The following is a 19,371-nucleotide window of genomic DNA, read 5'->3' on the forward strand; positions in this document are numbered from 1 at the left end:
AATCACTGAGGAAGAATTTGGTGAGACAAATTTGGGAGGAAGTTACTTTTATACATCAAAATGTATATTTTAACTTGACGAAAAAATAGTCAATCCAATCCAGTGCAGCTCCAGAGCTTTCAACCTCTTTTCATGGCCTTTTTTGGAGTTACTCAGTTGACATGATATAACAAGGATCTGTCAGGATTGAAGACTTTGTTCCATTTAACCCCAAAATAATCTTTTTAAATTGTGCATGTTGACAACAACATATTCCCATATGTAAGAATCAATGTAGTCTCACTATGTTTACTCAGCAGCCATCTGTTTCAAACGGGAGAGTAATTTTTCCGGAGTTACAATTATTTTCCACTGAAGGAGTCATATTTAATCATTTTGGAGTGTAATTACTTCCAGTAGCCAGTAGAGTGTGAGTAAATATTCAGAATAAAATCTATTGGAGTAAAACAGCGTGACCACGCCCACAACGGTTCCTTAAGTTTCGTTTCTGCCGCCATGACACCTCTCGCTACACTGGAATGAGCTGACGTTTTATGGAACGGAAGGGCTGAAGTGAGGAACAGAAGACGGCATTTGAAATAACATGTCAGGTAAGGTCATTCGTTTTGGTTAACTTCATGTGTGTAAGGTACATTGTGTAGCAACATTGCAGCTAACCTAACGTTACTTCACTATTTGCATTGTCAGATATGAGCCGTAGCTTCTGATTGTTCGCGTTAGCAGATGCTAACGGTAGCTTCTAACGTTTTCACATAACTTAGTCACAGTCAAACGTTAGCTTCTAACGCATTAACATCAATTCGCAAAATATTTGGTGGTTTATGGACATATTAACGTCGACACACCTGGATTAAAGTCTCAATAAAGTAGTATTAGCTATCATCAGTAGCCAGCGGACTTCACTGAGCAGGTGCATGTGTGTTTTATTCTGTGTAGAGGGGCTGTCTTTTGCTGCAGTTAGTTGGTGCAACAGGTACATTTTACTGTGAAAATGGCTATGTAGAATTTGCAGTTTGTTGGCGTCAACACGTGTATTTTACTCAGAAAGGAGCTGTTAACGACCGTTTTAAGCTGCATTTGTTGGCGCTAACCTGTGTATTTTACTCTGAAAAGAGCTGTTAAAAACCGTTTTAAACGGACTGTTTCTAGCTGCGTTTGTGGGCGCTAACACGTGTATTTTACTCTGAAAAGAGCTGTTAACGACTGTTTTAAGCAACTGTTTCCGGCTGCGTTTGTTTGCGCTAACACGTGTATTTGACTCTGAAAAGAGCTGTTAACGACTGTTTTAAGCAACTGTTTCCGGCTGCGTTTGTTTGCGCTAACACGTGTATTTGACTCTGAAAAGAGCTGTTAATGACTGTTGGACTGTTTCTAGCTGCGTTTGTTGCCGCCAACACGTGTATTTGACTCTGAAAAGAGCTGTGTTGATGGACTGTGTTTCGCTGCAGTTCATCAGCACCCTGGTCGATGCAACATGTGTGTTATACTTTGAAAAAATGCACTTCACTCTGTTGACTGCTAAAACTAGCTGGGCTTGACATTGGCACGGGCCACTCGCGAAGTGCGGGTAGAATTCCGCAGCATAAGCTGATTGATCTGTTGCACTGTGGCATGCTAGAGACGGCCAAGTCGGAGACAACCAGGTGAAGTAGACATTGTTCAAGATGAGACAACTGGTTACATTTCTGATGATGTGTTCACGCCAAACGCAGTAGATTACATACAAAGTCTATGCACAGCCACTATGAGACTGGAGTGACGCGAATTGGCGATTCAAGCGAATGAACAGGTCCCTTTAGTACAGCGTAATAAAGACGTGCTTAAAATGTCCCTCGTTTTTATAATGAAATAGTTTACCCTTGTGGAGACCTACTATTAGTCCATGCATCATGTCTTTCTAATGTTGGCTTACTGTGGTATTACTAATGTTGGCAGTCAGCTGTTTCTGATAATGAAACTAATTTAATTGTTTTTGTCATGAAGGATGCAAGCTGTAAGAGTGAAGTACAGAGATCGTCAGAAGTACATTTGTTATGAGGGGCAACTAACCTTCAAATCATTTTTGGATTGTGGTGAGTGAAAAATATTGCACACACTAACCTGTGGAACAATACACTTGGGATGTCACTCTATGTTTTGCATACCTGAAAGTCTTTTCCCTGGAATAGCAAAGGTCTGCATGGAACACTGTCAGTTTTGGGATTACAATGTTCAAGTGAAGATGGCCTTCTGATTGCTGTCTGTTATGTTTTTCTGCAAATACACAACCGATTCATCACTAAGCTTGTCCCTTGGTATTTTGTCTTCACAGTTGCCAAGAAATTTGACCTTCCAACCTTGGACTTAAAAGTCTATGATGAATCAAAGACCGAAGTTGATGAGGAGGTGTTTGAGTTTCTACTAAAGAAACAAGACATTGGTGTGCTGGAGATTTGTCTACCCCAAGACCCAAATCTTGAGGGTTAGTTACTTATTAGCTTATAACTTCATATTTATCTGTACGGCTTGGTCAATCTAACATGTTTTGAATATGCAAGACAATTTAATATATCTGAGTTGGGGTTTTTTAAAATCTTATTTAGATATTTTGAAATCATCTCTGCTCACCCTTTCCACAATTTCTGGAACTGTTGTGGGCATGATACAATGTGAAATATTTGCATTCCTCTAATAATGGATGTGTGCACTTATATTGTCTTATAGTCACATTGTTAATCACATTAGTTCAATGTTAATATGATTTCTAGATTCTTTGAGCTCCCCTTCATGCTCCTCCTTTGCAAGCTTCAGTGGAGACAATGAGAGGGACTCGGACGACACCACTATATTGCAGCATAGTCCTGCTACAAGACAAAGAGATGAGGGAAGTCATCTAGCTCAGGTAAGCTCTGCAGTTTCCCTTGCATCCTTTCTGAAGGTTTAAAAAAAATGCCAAGGTTGAATGGTAAATGGCTGAATAACTGAAGTTGTAAAATTGTGGCCATTCTGTTTGATAATACTTGATGTCATTATTGTTTTAAACGTTTCATTGTGTTCATTTTTGTTCTTCCCACTTAGATGATTGAAGACATCCTGAAGAACAAACCTGGAGGAGAGAGGATCATGAATGAGTATGCCCGAACAAAAAGCCTAACGGATGCCAGAAGACGTGATATGGTCAAGATATTGGTCGCACATATGACAAGTGAACATGGGTATGTTGTCATGTTGTTATTATTACATACCTGCACTCCTAATACACATGTGTGTCTTGAATTGACACAGTACAACACCCCTCTTTTAGCAGGTGGAATTTACACATCAATACTTTTGATTGGAGCACATATAGTAAAGTCTGTGTGTTTGTGTGTAGGACAAGTCCTTCAAGGCGCGTTAAAGAGGACTACGCAAGGGGCATCACTACCTTGTACCCATACCTGGCCGATCCTAGGAGCAAGTTAGGCTATGTAAGTACATTAAAACGTCTAACTTATTTACTTTTCACTTGCTTGGAATGTAAATATTTCAACTGCTGTTTTACAGATGGGTAGTGTTTTTATTTCAAATAAAGATCTGTAAACATTACTGCATGGCAACAAGGGCTGTCACTTTTTGAACATTTGTTTGAATGTAATTAACATTCAAACTCTAATGACTCATTTGAATAAAAAATGTACAGTCTATATCCACAGCTGACTGTTTAACGTAGTTTACTTTGTCACCCAACAGAGGGCGCTCTAACGTATTGCGTGTCATTTCATATTTGTTCGAGTGTTATTTTTGGAAAAGGTGACAGCCCTAATGGCCACCATCTCTGCCTTCCCCGTAAGTTGAACTCTGGCGGTGTTAAAGCTCAGTTTACTTTCGCACCGCAAGGGTTAGCCCATTAACAAGACACAACACTAACCGTGTAATACAATAACCTCTGTTTTTCAAAATAACTGTCATTAGAAAGAAAGGCCTCATCACAATACTAGGAAATATGATAGTTTTTGGGGAAAGATTAAACTATTTCAACTTGTTCAATCAAACTGAATAACCCTTTTTACTTTAGGAGCATTATTACAATGCAGAAGATGGGAGTGGGTATCTGGCATGGAGACTGAAATTTGTTCAGAAGGAAGCATCGGAGGGAAAAAAGAAGACCTGCAGTCAGTCACAAACACTAACTGGTATGTGTGAAGTCTAATTCATAATGCATGATGAGGGAATAATCATATAATGTATATATATATATATATATATATATATATATATATATATATATATATATATATATATATATATATCCTATTTTTCTTCTGGAGACGTAAGTGCCTGCATGGCCATCCTTGCAGAGTTTTCCAAGCCTTATTTCTTATATCTTAGGACATAATATCATATACTAACCCAGTAATTGATAAAAGTGCCACCACTATTACAGGTGGTCCAAAAGCAGAAAGAGACTCATTCAGAGTGGAAAACGGGCTAACCACAGAAAGCCTGTGCTGCGAGGCCATTGCGCTTATGAAGCATACAGCTGATGAAGCAACTGTGAAGGAGAAGATGAAGCAGACCTTTACCTATCGCCAAGACATGGTTCATGACCCAGTGAAGTCCTCTGAACTATTCACAGCGTTTCCAAGATTCCTGGACATGGCAGGACTGGTATGTGAACGTTCTACTGCCACTGTCATGACAATATTATTTCTGTTCTACAATAGCCTGGGTAGGGTTGTAAGATCTGTCATGACCATGGTGCTACACCATAATGTTTACTGTTCTGTTTTGACCAATTCTATCTTGTCTGCAGATTGACCAAGACTTTGGTCTGATGTTTGGGGATGCTGCTACTACAAAGTTCCTGGAGAGATGGCCTACTATCTACAAACAGAAAGTCCTCGAACAAAGCCGTGGCCTCACACAGACAGCCGATCTTCAAGACCTGGTTCAAAATGCTGAATGCACAACAGACGTGGAAAATGGTATGCTAAAAGTTAAGGATCATAGTTATGGAAGAGAGAATAGTTTTTGAATGAAAAATGGATTGACTGTTCGCTTGTAGTAAATGCTTGTTTATGAATTTTTACTTCCAGGATGGGACAGTGACATGTCATCCATTTTGGTTCTTGTCCACCTTCTACCACCATCACCACATGGCCGCAAGAGACCAGGAAAACTCTCAGCCAGACAAGCCAGTGACCGTCTTGTGAAATTCATTAAGGTGAGGTTACAGTTCAATTAAACTGGAAAATCGTCACTGTTCTGTCCCCTTTTCTAAACCTTTCAATCCTCTTTTTAAGATTATGGTCAATTAAGACATTTCCTTAAACTGACTAATTTTATAGCTGACTAATTCATTATTTTTTCTGTCACAGACTGGGATGAGCATCCAGGGGCATCTGGACGGCATCGTGGAAAGCCTTCAACCATACCTGCTAGCTGTGGGGACCCAGAAGAGTCTGATTCACAAATACTTCATTGTGATTGACAAGCATGCAATACCTTGTAAGTCACCAGACACACTTGCCTGTTTTGATGAGCTTTTCAAAGCTCATTTTGTCTTTGGTACTTCGTACAACCAGGATCTGGTAAATGTGTACAACTTCTTGCAAACCACGATCTTTGAAATCGATGTTGATACCACTAAGGTGAATCCAAGGGTTGCAGAGTTGAGGGCTCGGATGCTGCATTGAGTTGATACGAAGATGTTTTGTTTTATTTGCAAAATCCCCCAGGCAAACACCAATTCCCTGACAAAACACTTGAAGTTGATCCACGGACTTTGTTCAGGAAAGACCCTTCGTCTTAAATGTGGTCAGGCTGGTTGTTCACTAGTTTATGGCACTTTTTCTGGGTTTCGAAAGCATCTAAATAAAGCACATGAACCTTGTTCTGATCCTGGTGAAGGCCCATCTACATCTGAAGATTTAGCAGCAAGTAATTTTGATGACTTGCCAGCAAGAAGTTCACCTTCTGACTCAGTCCTTCTCAAAAGGAGTCTTGTAGACAGCTGCGCTGCAACAGTAGCCGAACTTAAAGTGGCAGGCGTAAGTGAAACAACTGTTAACTCTTTGGTAATTTCGATGGAAGAGATTGTTGACGATATCCATAATCAAGCAAAAGAATCTGTGAAGAAGTGTCTATCTTTACAGGAGCCTATCAAAAGCGACATTGAGAGCAAAATTGATCAGTGTTTCGAAAAAATGGAAAATCCCTATGGTGTATTAAATTCTGAGAGTAAAAGAAGGCAGTATTTTACAGAGAAGTGGGGAAGGGTAGACTTAGTTGAATATGTTCTTGGTACAAGATTTGATACCCTACGCAATCGCACCACTGGAACTTATGATCAGGTTGTTGTCACTGATAAATTAGTTTACATCCCTATTTTGAAAACTTTACAATTTATTTATCAACATCCTAACATAAAAGAGATGATGCAGACTTCAAGTTCAGGAGAAAATCTTCATGACTTGTGCGATGGAGATCTTTTCAAGAGTCATGATCTATTTTCAAAACAGAAGCATGCCATTCTGATTCAGCTTTTTTATGATGATTTTGAAACTGCAAATCCTTTAGGCTCAAAACGGGGAATACATAAATTAGGTGCACTCTATTTCACCTTGCGGAATTTTTCTCCCAAGTACAACTCAAATCTGCTTAATATTCATTTGGTCGCTTTATTTCATGCCCAAGATGTTAAAACATATGGCTTTTCTAAAATACTTGATCCACTTATGCAGGATATTAAAATACTTGAGAAGGATGGAATTCGGGTCCCCTTGTATGATCAGCCAGTGTATGGAACTATTGTCCAAGTTACAGGTGACAACCTTGGTCTTCACAGTTTGTTTGGTTTTGTTGAATCATTCAGTGCCAGATATTGTTGCCGCTTCTGTCTTGCTGAGAAAGAAGACTTTCAGACTGAGTTTAATGAAGATTCACCCAAGATAGTTTTGCGAACTCGCGCACTTCATGCGGAACATTGCCAAATGATGGAGACAAATCCCACTCTTCCCTATGTGATGGGCGTTAAACGTTCTTGCATTCTAAATTCCTTGCAATATTTCAATACATGTGAAAACTTCTCTGTCGATATTATGCACGATATCTTGGAGGGAGTGGCACAATATGAAATGAAACTTCTATTACTGCACTTGAAAGATAAGTACACAACATTAAAAGAAATAGACTGTAGAATTAGGAGTTTTAACTATGGCTATATGGAGCAAAACAACAAACCTCCTACAGTTAAGTTAAGGGAGGACTCAAATGACTTGGGGTTGAATGCAATCCAATCCTGGTGTTTACTTCGCAATCTACCACTTATCTTTGGAGACTTGGTTTGTCCAAATGATCAACACTGGTATTTGCTACTGCTTTTGCTTCAAATTGTAAACATTGTATTTTCACCAAAGTTATCAAAGGGTATTACTATTTTTTTGAAACACTTAATCGTGGAACACCACAGGTTGTTCAAGCATTTGTTTCCAAACAAAAGGCTGCTACCAAAACATCATTTTATGGTGCATTACCCTATGTGTATTCTTAAAATTGGACCACTTTTGCATAGTTGGTGCATGCGCTATGAAGCAAAGCATCATTTCTTTAAGAAACAATTAAAAAGCTTCAAAAATATCACTAAAACTTTGGCCAAGAAACACCAAAATCAAATAGCATACAGGTGGCAGACATTTGATCCCAATGAAGTGATAATTGGTCCAGGTAATATGGTAGCTTTAAATGTGCTAGACTGGGGCTATGAGATAGCTGAGACTATTCAGGTACCAATTGACACCAAGGTTTTAAATATTAGATGGGCCAAACACCATGGAAATATGTATCGGACGGGTTTAGTCGTTTGTCTGAAGGTTCATTGTGAGATGCCAGTTTTTCACAAAATCCACCATGTAGTTCTGAAAGATGAGAGGTTATTGTTTGTTACATTTGCCCTGCAAACAGTGTGTCTTGATGAGCATTTTAATGCATATAAAGTTGTGTGCACAAAAGACGGACCTCATGTAGTTGATGTGAAAGAGATTTTCTGTTATAAAGCATTTGATGTACAAATGTCATACAGGTGTGATGATGCAAGTTTGTTTATTGTGCCATACTGTTTCCTATGATGTCATAGTGAAAAGGCCAAAGTGTTCCAAAGGTCCAAAATGTATTCTGTAAAATATGTATGGATACATTGCACATTTGTAATACAAAATAATAAATTGTGCTTTGGTAAATACTGATATCTGATTTATTTAACTTGTTGGGTTTAATGATAACCTTCCAGAGTAAGTTCTCTCAGGTTTTAATCATAATTTAGTTCTCTATGGAGTGTAATTTAGTTCTATATGGAGTGGAATATAGTTCTATATGGAGTGGAATATAGTTCTATATGGAGTGGAATGTAGTTCTATATGGAGTGGAATATAGTTCTATATGGAGTGGAATGTAGTTCTATATGGAGTGGAATGTAGTTCTATGTGGAGTGGAATGTAGTTCTATATGGAGTGGAATGTAGTTCTATGTGGAGTGGAATGTAGTTCTATGTGGAGTGGAATAGTTCTAAGTTGAGTAAAATGGCAGTAGAGTTGTTTTCATTTTATGCTACATAGAGTAAATTATCATCATCTAGAGTTAAATACAAACACTGAATAGAGTAAAAAATACTCTGAATCATTAACTCTGAGGCAAGAGTAGATTTTACTCTATATAGACTGGGACCAAATGTTGTATTTTATTGAGTAAAATTTTATTCAATTTGAGTAAAATTTACTCCGACAAATTTACTGTGTGAGCTCAGCAGTAGTGTGCTGCTCACGTTGCGTCTCTCAAGCATCCTGAAGGTGTGCAGTTCAAGGACAGAGTAGACTCGTGTGTTTGTCAATATAATGGATTTATGATTGATTCACTCATGAAACAGCAAAGTGGGAAACATGACATAACATATGTTCGCCCACAAGCTTTACCTGAAATCACTCGCGTGCAACGCGTGAAGAAGCCGCTGCCTCCGCGCGCTGCAGTCAACCTGATCTGAGTTTCTATTCACGTGCGCGCGCCGAGCGTGCGATCGGATCTCTCCTCTCTCGCCATCTGCGTGCCCTGCTTGCTGTTCAGCGACAACTTGGCCCGGCACACGTTTGTACTCGCGGGCTGCGGGAGCGGATCGGTCCTGATGTCGGCCCCAGATGAGTCCAGGACTCCAGGTCTGACCGGCTGAACGTCCTGGAACACCGCAGGACGCAGGCGCGGCTCCCGCTGCGGCTGTGAGGATGATGCTTCTCTAAGTTTGAGCGGATCTAACTGGGACGAATCACCACCACTGCAGGAGACGGATTTTTGTTTTTTCATTCATTCAGCTGGGACCAAAAACGGCGCGTCATCCTGGATATTTTTGGCGTGAGTAAAGCAGGAATATATATTCATAATTCATGTTTTGCCGCATTGCCGACGCTGCCAATCAAATGATTTTAGTGCCATTGAAAAAATAACTGCAGATTAAATAAGCCGACCTAGCACCACTGTGAGGAAATGCGAGGACGTGTTTTTATTCTCTGCATTTAGCAGCAGGTGCACCGCTCAGGCCTCTCATCGCTGCGGCTCAGGTCAACGAGCCGATTTCAGGTGTGGCGGCGATGCAGCGCAGAGCCCGAGAGGGTGCGATTGTTTTGGGGGTTGAGGAGAGAGAGAGGGAGAGAGCGAGCGCGCGAGAGAGAGCGAGCGCGAGAACGAGAGCGCGAGCTCAAAGTCGAAGCAGCAGGGGATTTCGGGTGCACGGGACTGTGCGCGGCATGATTTGCATCACTTTGCAGTGTGACTGACTGTGTGATAACTGTCAGCGGTGTCTCGAGGCAATGTGCTCTTTCCGTGCATGAGAGCTATTTTAGAAGCGATGAATGTTTAACATATGGCTCCCTCACTGTGGTGAAGCCGATCTGAACCCCAAACACAAGTTCAGTGACTGGTCAAATAGTGGCGAAATGTGTCCATTAAGATCAGTCAATGAAGTGCCACAGGAAAGTAGAATGTGTTGCTGCTCTACTGTCAGAGGCAAACGCTGCTATATAGTTTGACAGGAGGTTTGACGTAATAATCTGATCACAAGTTTTCCTGAAAAAAACAACAACCTTCCACACAGATCGAGAAATCATTTCTCCCTTATCTGAAATAGCCTCTTTTTATTTGCTGTGCTCTGGTTGGAGCTGCCTGAATTAGATGCAGTGAAACTTTAAGAAATGAGCAGTGTTGTAGTACTGAAGTTCTAACCAAAAACAGTCAGTAGCCCAAAAATAGCATTTATAGCTAAATCATAACCCGACTGTGAGTCTGCAGTCTGGTGCACCATAGACATTATTACACCATGGTACGTGGGTCCTGTGTGCTCCCGACCAATCAGAGAGGCTGCGGCGGTGCAGCCAGCGCCCCTGTAGGAGCATCCTGAGGGACGGTGACTCAGCTGAAAAGGAAGCTGGGAGCGCGGTGACGTTTGTACAGAGCATCAGCACCAGCACCAGCTGCCCTGCTGCCACAACAGCTGTTCTGTGAATGAGTCCGGCTGCAACACTGAGATTATGTCCTGTTTACTGCAGGTCTAAATATAGAGTCTCCAAATAGGGCTAAAAATTCGATGTATCATAATTTATTAACTTGTTGTGCAATCATATTATGATGACGTGTGGTGTTGCCATGTTAATCATTCTCAGATCACTGTAATGAAGACTATATTTGCATAACAGTGGATCACATTTACTCACTGACATCACATAACAAAGTGGCTATTTTAGAACCCTTTTGTCTCCTGCCGGAATGTGAGATGTTGTTTTGTTCTGGAAATTGTTGAAGAACAATTAGTGGTGATATTATATTTGAGGACCAGACATTTTTGTGCACAACTGCTTTTTTTGTTATGAATGAATGAGTAGCCTACACCTGAGTTTATGTTTCTTAAAGTGAGCCTGTTGTCTTCAGCGAGCGTTGCATTGTGGGTTGTTTTTAGCCTGACGTTAAGCTGGCAATGCTGTGGAATGCTGTGGAAGCCCATTTCCGCCACTGTGAGAAAAAATAAAGGTCCTGTTATCTCGAAATTTCGATTTACTATCTTGAAATTTCAACTTACTATCTCATAAAGCTGCCCCAAGCCCCTCTGCAGCCATGTCATGTCTCACCTCCTGTCTTGGGGAGAACAACTTTCTCCTGTTAAACAGCAGCAAAACCGAAGCCCTCCTTGTTGGAACTCCTCCCCAGGTTCAGTCAGCCTCCATAACTCATCTCACCTTCGACGGTCAGGTCATCCCCCTCTCCTCCACAGTCACTAATCTGGGAGTTAGGTTTGGCCCTTACCTCAACTCTAATGACCATATAAAACACCTGTGCAAAACCTCCTTTTATCATCTCAAAAACATCTCCAAACTCCGCCCCACTTTAGCCCTGTCAGATGCAGAGAAGCTCATCCATGCCGTTATCTCCTCAAGACTGGACTGTAACTCACTCTTCACAGGGATCACTGGCAAGAACATCCAGAAGCTGCAATACATCCAAAACAGCGCTGCCAGGATCCTGATGAGAGTCCGGAAGTATGAGCACATAACACCCATTCTGCACTCCCTACACTGGCTCCCTGTTGCTGCTCACACATAAATGCATTACAGTCATTTAGCAGACGCTTTTATCCAAAGCGACTTACAATTCAGATTCTATCCCATTTCTACACCGTAGGCACAGCTACTGGAGCCATTTTTGGGGTTAAGCGTCTTGCTCAAGGACACATCGACATGCGATTAGCGGAGCCGGGGATCGAACCACCGATCCTCTGATTGAAGGACAGCCCTGCTATCCACTTAGCCACAGTCATAAATAAATGCATCAATGGACACGCACCTCCCTACCTACAAGACCTCATCACACCCCAAATCTCCACCCGCACCCTCAGATCTTCAAACAGCTCGCTCCGCCGGGTCCCCAGCACCAAGCTCCGCACCATGGGCGACCGGGCCTTTGGCTCGGCAGAGCCGCGCGTATGGAACAGTCTCCCTGACCACCTAAGGGCAACACAGACACCGGTCTCTTTTAAAAACCTTTCTATTCAGGAAAGTCTTTCCGACCTTGTGCACGGTCTGTTATTTCTTTTGTGTTTCTGTTCATTCACAGTTTTTTATTATGCTTATGTTTACGAGTTATTTTAATACAGTTTGTTTTCAATATGTTTTAACTATGTACTGGCTCTGTGGCACTCTGAGATTTTTTTGGATGAAAAGTGCGTCACAAATAAAATGCATTATTATTATTATAATAATGAGATACTATCTCTATACTTTTCACGAACTGACTGAGGTGTAGCAGAGCAGAGAAGCCATGGTGGAGAGACAGTGAACCAGGTGAAGTAAATATAAGGTTTGAGTTAATGACAACTACGTTCGTCACTGTAACTACAACACAACCTTTTTCAAGTAAAAGCCTGAGAGGAGGCGTTTACTCCACCATGGCTTCTCTGCTCTGCTACGCCTCAGTCAGTAAGTTGAAATTTCGAGATAACAGGACCTTTATTTTTTCCTCACACTGGAGGAAATGGGCTTCCATAGTATTCAACCTAGCATGTTCAAAAGTGACAGTCCTCAGTGAGAGCGACAGAGGAGGGATCCTGTAGGATGGACAGAAGTGTGATCGATGTCGCGTGCACATGATGGACATCATAACAGAGTTACTACACAGTCAGTGCACACGACATATGATTCATAAAATGAGTAGTAAGCAGGATGATGATGGAAAAATGTTAAACTTGGTAGGCTTGTTCTTATAAAGGTCAAACGATCGAAACACCTCCAGACAGTTTCTCAGTAGCTCCACTGGTTTGCTTGAAAATGTGCCAAATGATCTGCTGTCGTGATTTCTAGAAAAGTAAACCTGGCCCATAACAACACAGAACAGATGAAATAGATTACAGAGACTCTCTCTTTTCTGTCTTGAGAAGTCATTTTTTCCTAACTCCATGACTATCCTTTCTTCTCACTCTGTTCATCCAGACTATGGAGGAGGTGAAGGACAAGCCCAAGAGGAGGCCTCTGGTCAGGGCCGCGTCAGAGGAGAGCTCCAGCGATCTGAGTTCAATAAATTACTCTCCGTCTCCCGGGGACACGCTGCCCTGGAACCTGCCCAAGCACCATCGCATGAAGCGCTCCAAGTCGGCCTCTGGAGATGTGCTGGACGCAGCGGAGAGGGCCGTCATCCGCATCGCAGGTACGCTGCTCACATAGAAAAGAAAAGGATGGAGGCCCAACTGTCTGTTCAGGGGGATGTTTGTGTTGAAAGACGGTCTTTATAATGTTTTACCTCATCTTTTTCGTCCATGTTCCTGCTGCGAACACTGACTCTTAATGCTGCTACTCATCCACACTTCATGTGGAAGTTTTCCTCAGTAATCGCATCACTTTGTGATCGTTGTGTTTGGTGTGCGGTCCTCACTGCTGGCATGTTGTGACTGTGTTTGTCTTCCACTCGTCACATCTGCTTTTGTGCAATTCAAGTTAAAGCTGCATGACTTCACCGAGCTGAGGGTTTGTCGCGTATGCTGACTTTCATTCTGTGTTTTTGTGTTTCTTGGCAAAGCCAGTAGAACGTTGTGATGCTGCTGGCTGTTTCTTTTTTGCCTGTGGGCACATTTGGTTTAGAGATGTCAACATGACTGTTGAAAGAAGAAAGAATTTTTTGTTGTCATATACATTTTTACACATACACGGAATTTGACTACTGCATTTGACCCATCCCTGTATATAGGGAGCAGTGGGCTGCCATTGGTCGGTGCCCGGGGAGCCGGGGGTTCAGTGTATTGCTCAGGTACACCTCGACACGTGACACGTCCCAGTCGGGGATTGAACCGTGGCTTGTTTCACACTCAAGACAGGGAGTCCCTTTCACATCTTTTCCAAAGACTTTAGAGAAATATTAACTCAAAGGTTCTGGGCTTATGTGACAGCTTGTTTACTATTCTTTATTTCATAACTACAGTACATCTAGTGTCTCTCTCACTGCCAACCTTAAACTATTACTAATTTACTGATGATCATCTGTTGGTTATTAACAGCACAACAATATTTATTCAGAAGATATTGTCTGCGGCAAACCATGAATTCTACGGTATATTAATATGCATATGTTGGTAACGATATGCTGCATAGCTGATGTTTATCATGCTGCAGCTGCCTTTCGGGTTAATTGCTGGGTTTAGATCCATCTATCTCAATTCACTGGACACCTATCATATCTTATAGGCAGTTGAAAGTTGATATGTTGCGTAACGATATGGGGTACTGCAGCAGTGTTGTGTGATTGCTTGTTATTGTCTCTGCACACACAACAGCAGCAGGATTGCATGACTCCCGAGTACTTCTGCAGAGCTGGTTGATGAGCTCGAGTTTCGGTCGATTTATTTCTGGAGTTTGACATTTTTATGTTCTCCTCATGACTTCCTGTAACCACTGCGCCTCCATACGTGAGCAGGATGACATCCAGCAGATAACGGTGGCTGTATCAGTTTTCTCGTTGGACTGCTTGGATAATGAACCTGGACTGATCATTGTGAGACACGTGTGCACAAGGAGCTGCAGCTTTATCTCACAACCAATGGAGACAGTTTGAGTGTTGGCTGATACTAAATACGATGTCAGTGAGACTGTATCAAGGTTTTTGTAGCTTTCTAACATGCGTGTTTATTGAGCCTGAATGAATGAGTGAATTAATGTGTAAGTGAGTTATTTACTGGACTCACGAGGGGCTTTACATCTAGACATATATTAAAACACTCATTTCTTATTACAAATGGCTGGACTTTGGAAATGTGTTTATGATTATCAGCCACCACGATTATTATATAAGTAGTATAATTGAATTCATATTTTGTTTGCCTTACTGAGTAACAGAAGCTGCTGTTATGCCTGGTCTAGCTGGCTTTAAATCCTATTGAGGTTAAAGGGAAGCTTGTGACTTTGTGGAGAGGCCGTATTGAAGCTTAGCAATGTACTGCTGTGGCTGGGCAGCAGCTAAATGTGTTTCAGACACCTAAAAAATCTAAATCAGTTCAAGTTCTAAGCCACACGACTCCTTTGGCATTATACATAGTGTACACTAATACTGTTATAGATTCCTTTAAGTGTCTAAAATATATTTTGCTGCTGCCTCCGTCCACTGCAGTACATGGCGTTGCCATGCTAGCATCACGGCTAACATCAGTCATGTCGGTCTGTCAGCTGCTCTTTGAATTATTTGAAGGTGCAGGTTGTCTGCCTGACATCGGTCCATGTTTCTCGACGCTTCTGTTGCAGTGATCGTATGAACAGAGTGCTGTCCAGAAGGATTGGATCTGTGATCTTGTTTCTCAGTGAGAGCTGCACCATGACTCATGCTGTGTCATGCCCCACTCCCACAGTGTGGGAGAGGAGTGCAGTGTTATTGCAGTGCCAGTGAACTGCACTACATTTCATCAGGAACCTCGCTGAAGGATGTTTAGCTTCACCACACAGAACAAGACACGGCTGTACGGCAGCGTGGGGAGGACGCAGAACATTCGCCTTTCTCTTTTTGTTTTTTGTAAAAGGAATCCATTGTTGTGACCTTTAGATTGATCTTCTTCTTCCTCCTGAAGGAGACATCTTGACTGACTCTCGTCGGACCTGTGTCCATATCGTGTCGTTTTCTGGCAGAAAAGCGTCCACAGCGTTTCATGGAAACCATATCTAGTCCACATATCACCACTCTAACCACCGTTGTATGACAGTGTCATCCCATGGCCATTCATCATCCGTCATTAGAAGCACAACACTCACCAGCAACGATCTGTGTCTGCTCCCACAAATGGTCTTTGATATGACATAATGACATAAAGCCCAGGACAGACGGACAGGACCAAAACCAGCTTCTTTTTTCATTTAATTCTCTCAATATATAGAAAAGTCCCACATGTCATGGTGTAGTTTCTTAACTGAGTCAATGAAACATCCTTGGGTCTGCTTGTAGAGATCCAGATGAATTATTCATAACTGCTTTCAACGTGAGGCTTTGTGCAGTTTTCATCAGAATATTGAAGCGTGGATTCATTATTGATTCTACATTTTACAGTCTTCACTATGGCTGCTTGCGTCAGCCGTGTGTAAAGGGTATCTTTGGGACTCTCGTGCGGCTCACAAGTGCAACATTTTATTTCCTCCGTCTTCCAAACAATGTATTCTTTTCTACTAACCACGTTTGTTTCCCGAGGCTTGTCCTGTCTCTTCCAGCTGTTTCCAAACAACGAAGGCTGCCTTTGTACTTCCAGTGTTACCAGACAACGCATACCTATTTGAAAAGTATCAGTTACATGCTTCACAGTACTGTGATCAGACTCATGCTCATGGACCAGGGCAGAGGCTTCACAGTACTGTGATCAGACTCATGCTCATGGACCAGGGCAGAGGGGTTTGTGCAGTTTACATGCTGGACACTAGAGCAGGGGTTCTTAACCTTTTTGACCTCGGGGCCCAACTTTTCAAGTACAAAGTGTCCCGGGGCCCACTCTGACTATATGCATCAAAAGTGTCAGACAACCTGTAGGTCATACAGAAACAGAGCAGTGGGCCTTTGGAGTCAGTACAAATTTAAGATTTTTGTCCGCATCAAATAAAAAAGTATCTTTCACTATAAATAACTGCCGGTGGCTGTATCTGTACAGTTAAAGGACAGTATAGGGCTGCAACTACACTATCAGTGAACAACTGCCTCAAATTTGAAGAAGATTGGACAAAGTATGACCATTCTACAGAGGTTCTTCCATGAAGAGATCCAGGCGGAGCTCTAAAAGGACATTTGGAGACCCAAATGGACACATGGTACCCACATGATATTCTGACACACTAAAGGTGTTTCTCCCTTTATATTGTGATATTATATTATTTTCCTTTTATTTTTAGCCTTTACAAATTGCAAAAACGATGTATATATGGTCGAAGACATGGTGTGTGAGTAGCGGACTTGCTGTGCTTAATGGCTGCGACCGAGCGCACGAACGAGAATGAGAATAGCTCAGTTACGCAAACGTTGGTTGACGGCTTATGGAAGAGGAGGATAAGGTTTGTACTATAAGTACTAGCGTTTTCTGACGGCAGTAGCTCCATGGTAACATCCGCTATCACGTTGTCGGGTCTGTAATGTGTCTTTTTCCGTCGAAATGCTGCAAGATACGACTTGCAGCGGTTATGGCGACTTTGGACAGTGTGTGTGTGGGCTCCTTTTGTGGAGAAACCATAAGAAATGAAAGAAAATCGATGATTTCTTTGCAAAGATGAGGAATTTGGGCATGCTGGGATACCAAACACGGACATGTTTTGTGACGTATTTGCGCAAACAAGCCGTAGGAACGGAAGGGGAGGGGATGGAGGACGCCGGTGTTGAACAGGCAAAACCCTTGTTAAATAAATGAGATGATACAATGTGATGATCACAAAGACATTTATTATCATGTGTATGTAAACCTGCATACACAACAAGAAGCCCAACAGACTTTCCCACGAGCGTTGGATGTTTCGTCGCTACGTGTCGCTTTATTTTTGAAGGCTCCAGTGCTTCGTTTGATAGCATTAGCCCACATTCCACACACTGAGCACTCGGCTCTGCCTCGTTGCCTCCGTTCACAAAGCTTAAGAAACTTAAGAAAGTCAGGGTTGTACTTGCGCACACATTTAGACTTTTGGGGGGTATGGCACTACTGTCGTCTTCATTTTTTCTTTTTAATAACTTATCCATAACTTTCGCTACAGGCTAGCGGCTAGCTGAGTGTCTTCTTCTGCTTATTGCAGCTTGTTAAACAACTGACTGACGCATTACCGCCACCTGGTGGTGGGAAGCTGTATCGTAACTGAGTGTCTCATGGATAACAGTGATATCTCTGGTGTCTTCAATTGATAACCTATGCAGTCCCGCGGCCCTCGCGGCCCACAGGTGCAAAACTGAACGTTTTTCGCGGCCCTCTAGGTGGCGCTCGCGGCCCAATCATGGGCCGCGGCCCTATGGTTAAGAATCACTGCACTAGAGGACAGCATCCAAAGATACAGCGCAGTGGAGCGTCTGCAGTGTTCACTGCTCACACTGTCTTTCATGAACCCTTTGATTCCACATTTTGGAAATTTGCATACATTTTATAGTCTAATAGTCTTATAGAACTACACGTGTGCCCAGTTCTAACGTGTTAAGCTGAGTCAGAGGACAGAGCCAACGTTCAGACTGCAGAACAAAAGCAACAGAAAATGAAACATTTATAAATGTATAAATGTATACATGTTGCATTGGAATTCAAACCACACAAGGAAAGCAATACATTACTTCATGTCCTAGCAGAGTGAGGCTTTCTGGCACAACATCACCTACTTCCTTAGTAGTATACACTTGGTCGTATATAGAACAGCATCATCAGGGATGATGGGATGCAGGCCACAAGCAGACACGCGTTGGTCTGTCATGATGTCAACGTTATGAATGAAGCCATTTGGCACAGCTCTAGTTTAATCTTAAATCTTTTTTTTCATATATATATATATCACAGACTAATATCAGTGTCTCCCTCTCACGATGCTGCCACACATTACACTGCTCTTATACCAACGAGTCCCACATCATATACAAACATGTGGACTGCACTTAAACCATTGAAGCACCGTACTGCAAGAGTCAAAGCTTGCTTGTGGCATTTTACAAGTTGTTTTCTTCATCTACTCTCGTTTTGCTCTGCGGGACAAGGGTGTAAAGTGTGTGTGTGTGTGTGTGTGTGTGTCTCTCTCGCTCTCTCTCTCTCTCTCTCTCTCTCTCTCTCTCTCTCTCTTTCTCTCTTTCTCTCTTTCTCTCTTTCTCTCTTTCTCTCGCTCTCTCTCTCGCTCTCTCGCTCTCTCGCTCTCTCTCTCTCTCTCTCTCTTTCTCTCTCTCTCGCTCTCTCTCTCTTTCTCTCTTTCTCTCTCTCTCGCTCTCTCTCTCTCTCTCTCTGTCTGTCGCGCTCTGTCTCTCTCTCTCTCTCTCTCTCTCTCTCTCTCTGAGATGAGAACGCAGTGGGATGTTATTTTTACACCCATACCGAAGCAGAGAGAGACTCCTGCTGAGAGTTGATGTCGTGGTTCCCAGAGGTGACTTGTCAAACACTCTCCTCTCGCTGACTTTTTCATGGTGGCTGTCAGTTGAACTCCAAGGTTTTCTGCATTTTACTCCAAACAAGCCACTGTTTATGCATGCTCGTGATTTATTTCGGCCGATGTGATGTATGAGTTACAGTCTTATGGATGCACATGCAGCTGTATAGTATTATGATTTTTAGGCTTTATAAACCAGATCGCCTGCTCCGTTTAAGAAGTCCTTATAAGTAATGATTATATTCTACAAAATTCACTGAAGAAACGCCTTCAGTGAATG

At 42.1% G+C, this 19,371-nt stretch overlaps 1 protein-coding gene across 1 annotated transcript; it reads left to right on the plus strand.

Moving 5' to 3' along the window:
* Positions 1 to 319: 319 nt before the first annotated feature.
* On the plus strand, positions 320 to 8,671 carry LOC306791619 (uncharacterized protein). The gene is made up of 11 exons (XM_079288423.1): positions 320 to 590; positions 1,984 to 2,072; positions 2,312 to 2,461; positions 2,748 to 2,881; positions 3,058 to 3,194; positions 3,353 to 3,446; positions 4,034 to 4,151; positions 4,403 to 4,626; positions 4,772 to 4,943; positions 5,055 to 5,182; positions 5,337 to 8,671. Exons 2-11 carry the CDS (start codon positions 1,985 to 1,987, stop codon positions 5,652 to 5,654), a joined length of 1,563 nt encoding a protein of 520 aa, XP_079144549.1. The 5' UTR covers positions 320 to 590; position 1,984; the 3' UTR covers positions 5,655 to 8,671.
* The last annotated feature ends 10,700 nt before the right edge of the window (positions 8,672 to 19,371 follow it).

Source organism: Melanostigma gelatinosum (assembly GCF_949748355.1).
Source record: "Melanostigma gelatinosum genome assembly, chromosome: 17".
Taxonomy (NCBI): Eukaryota; Metazoa; Chordata; class Actinopteri; order Perciformes; family Zoarcidae; genus Melanostigma; species Melanostigma gelatinosum.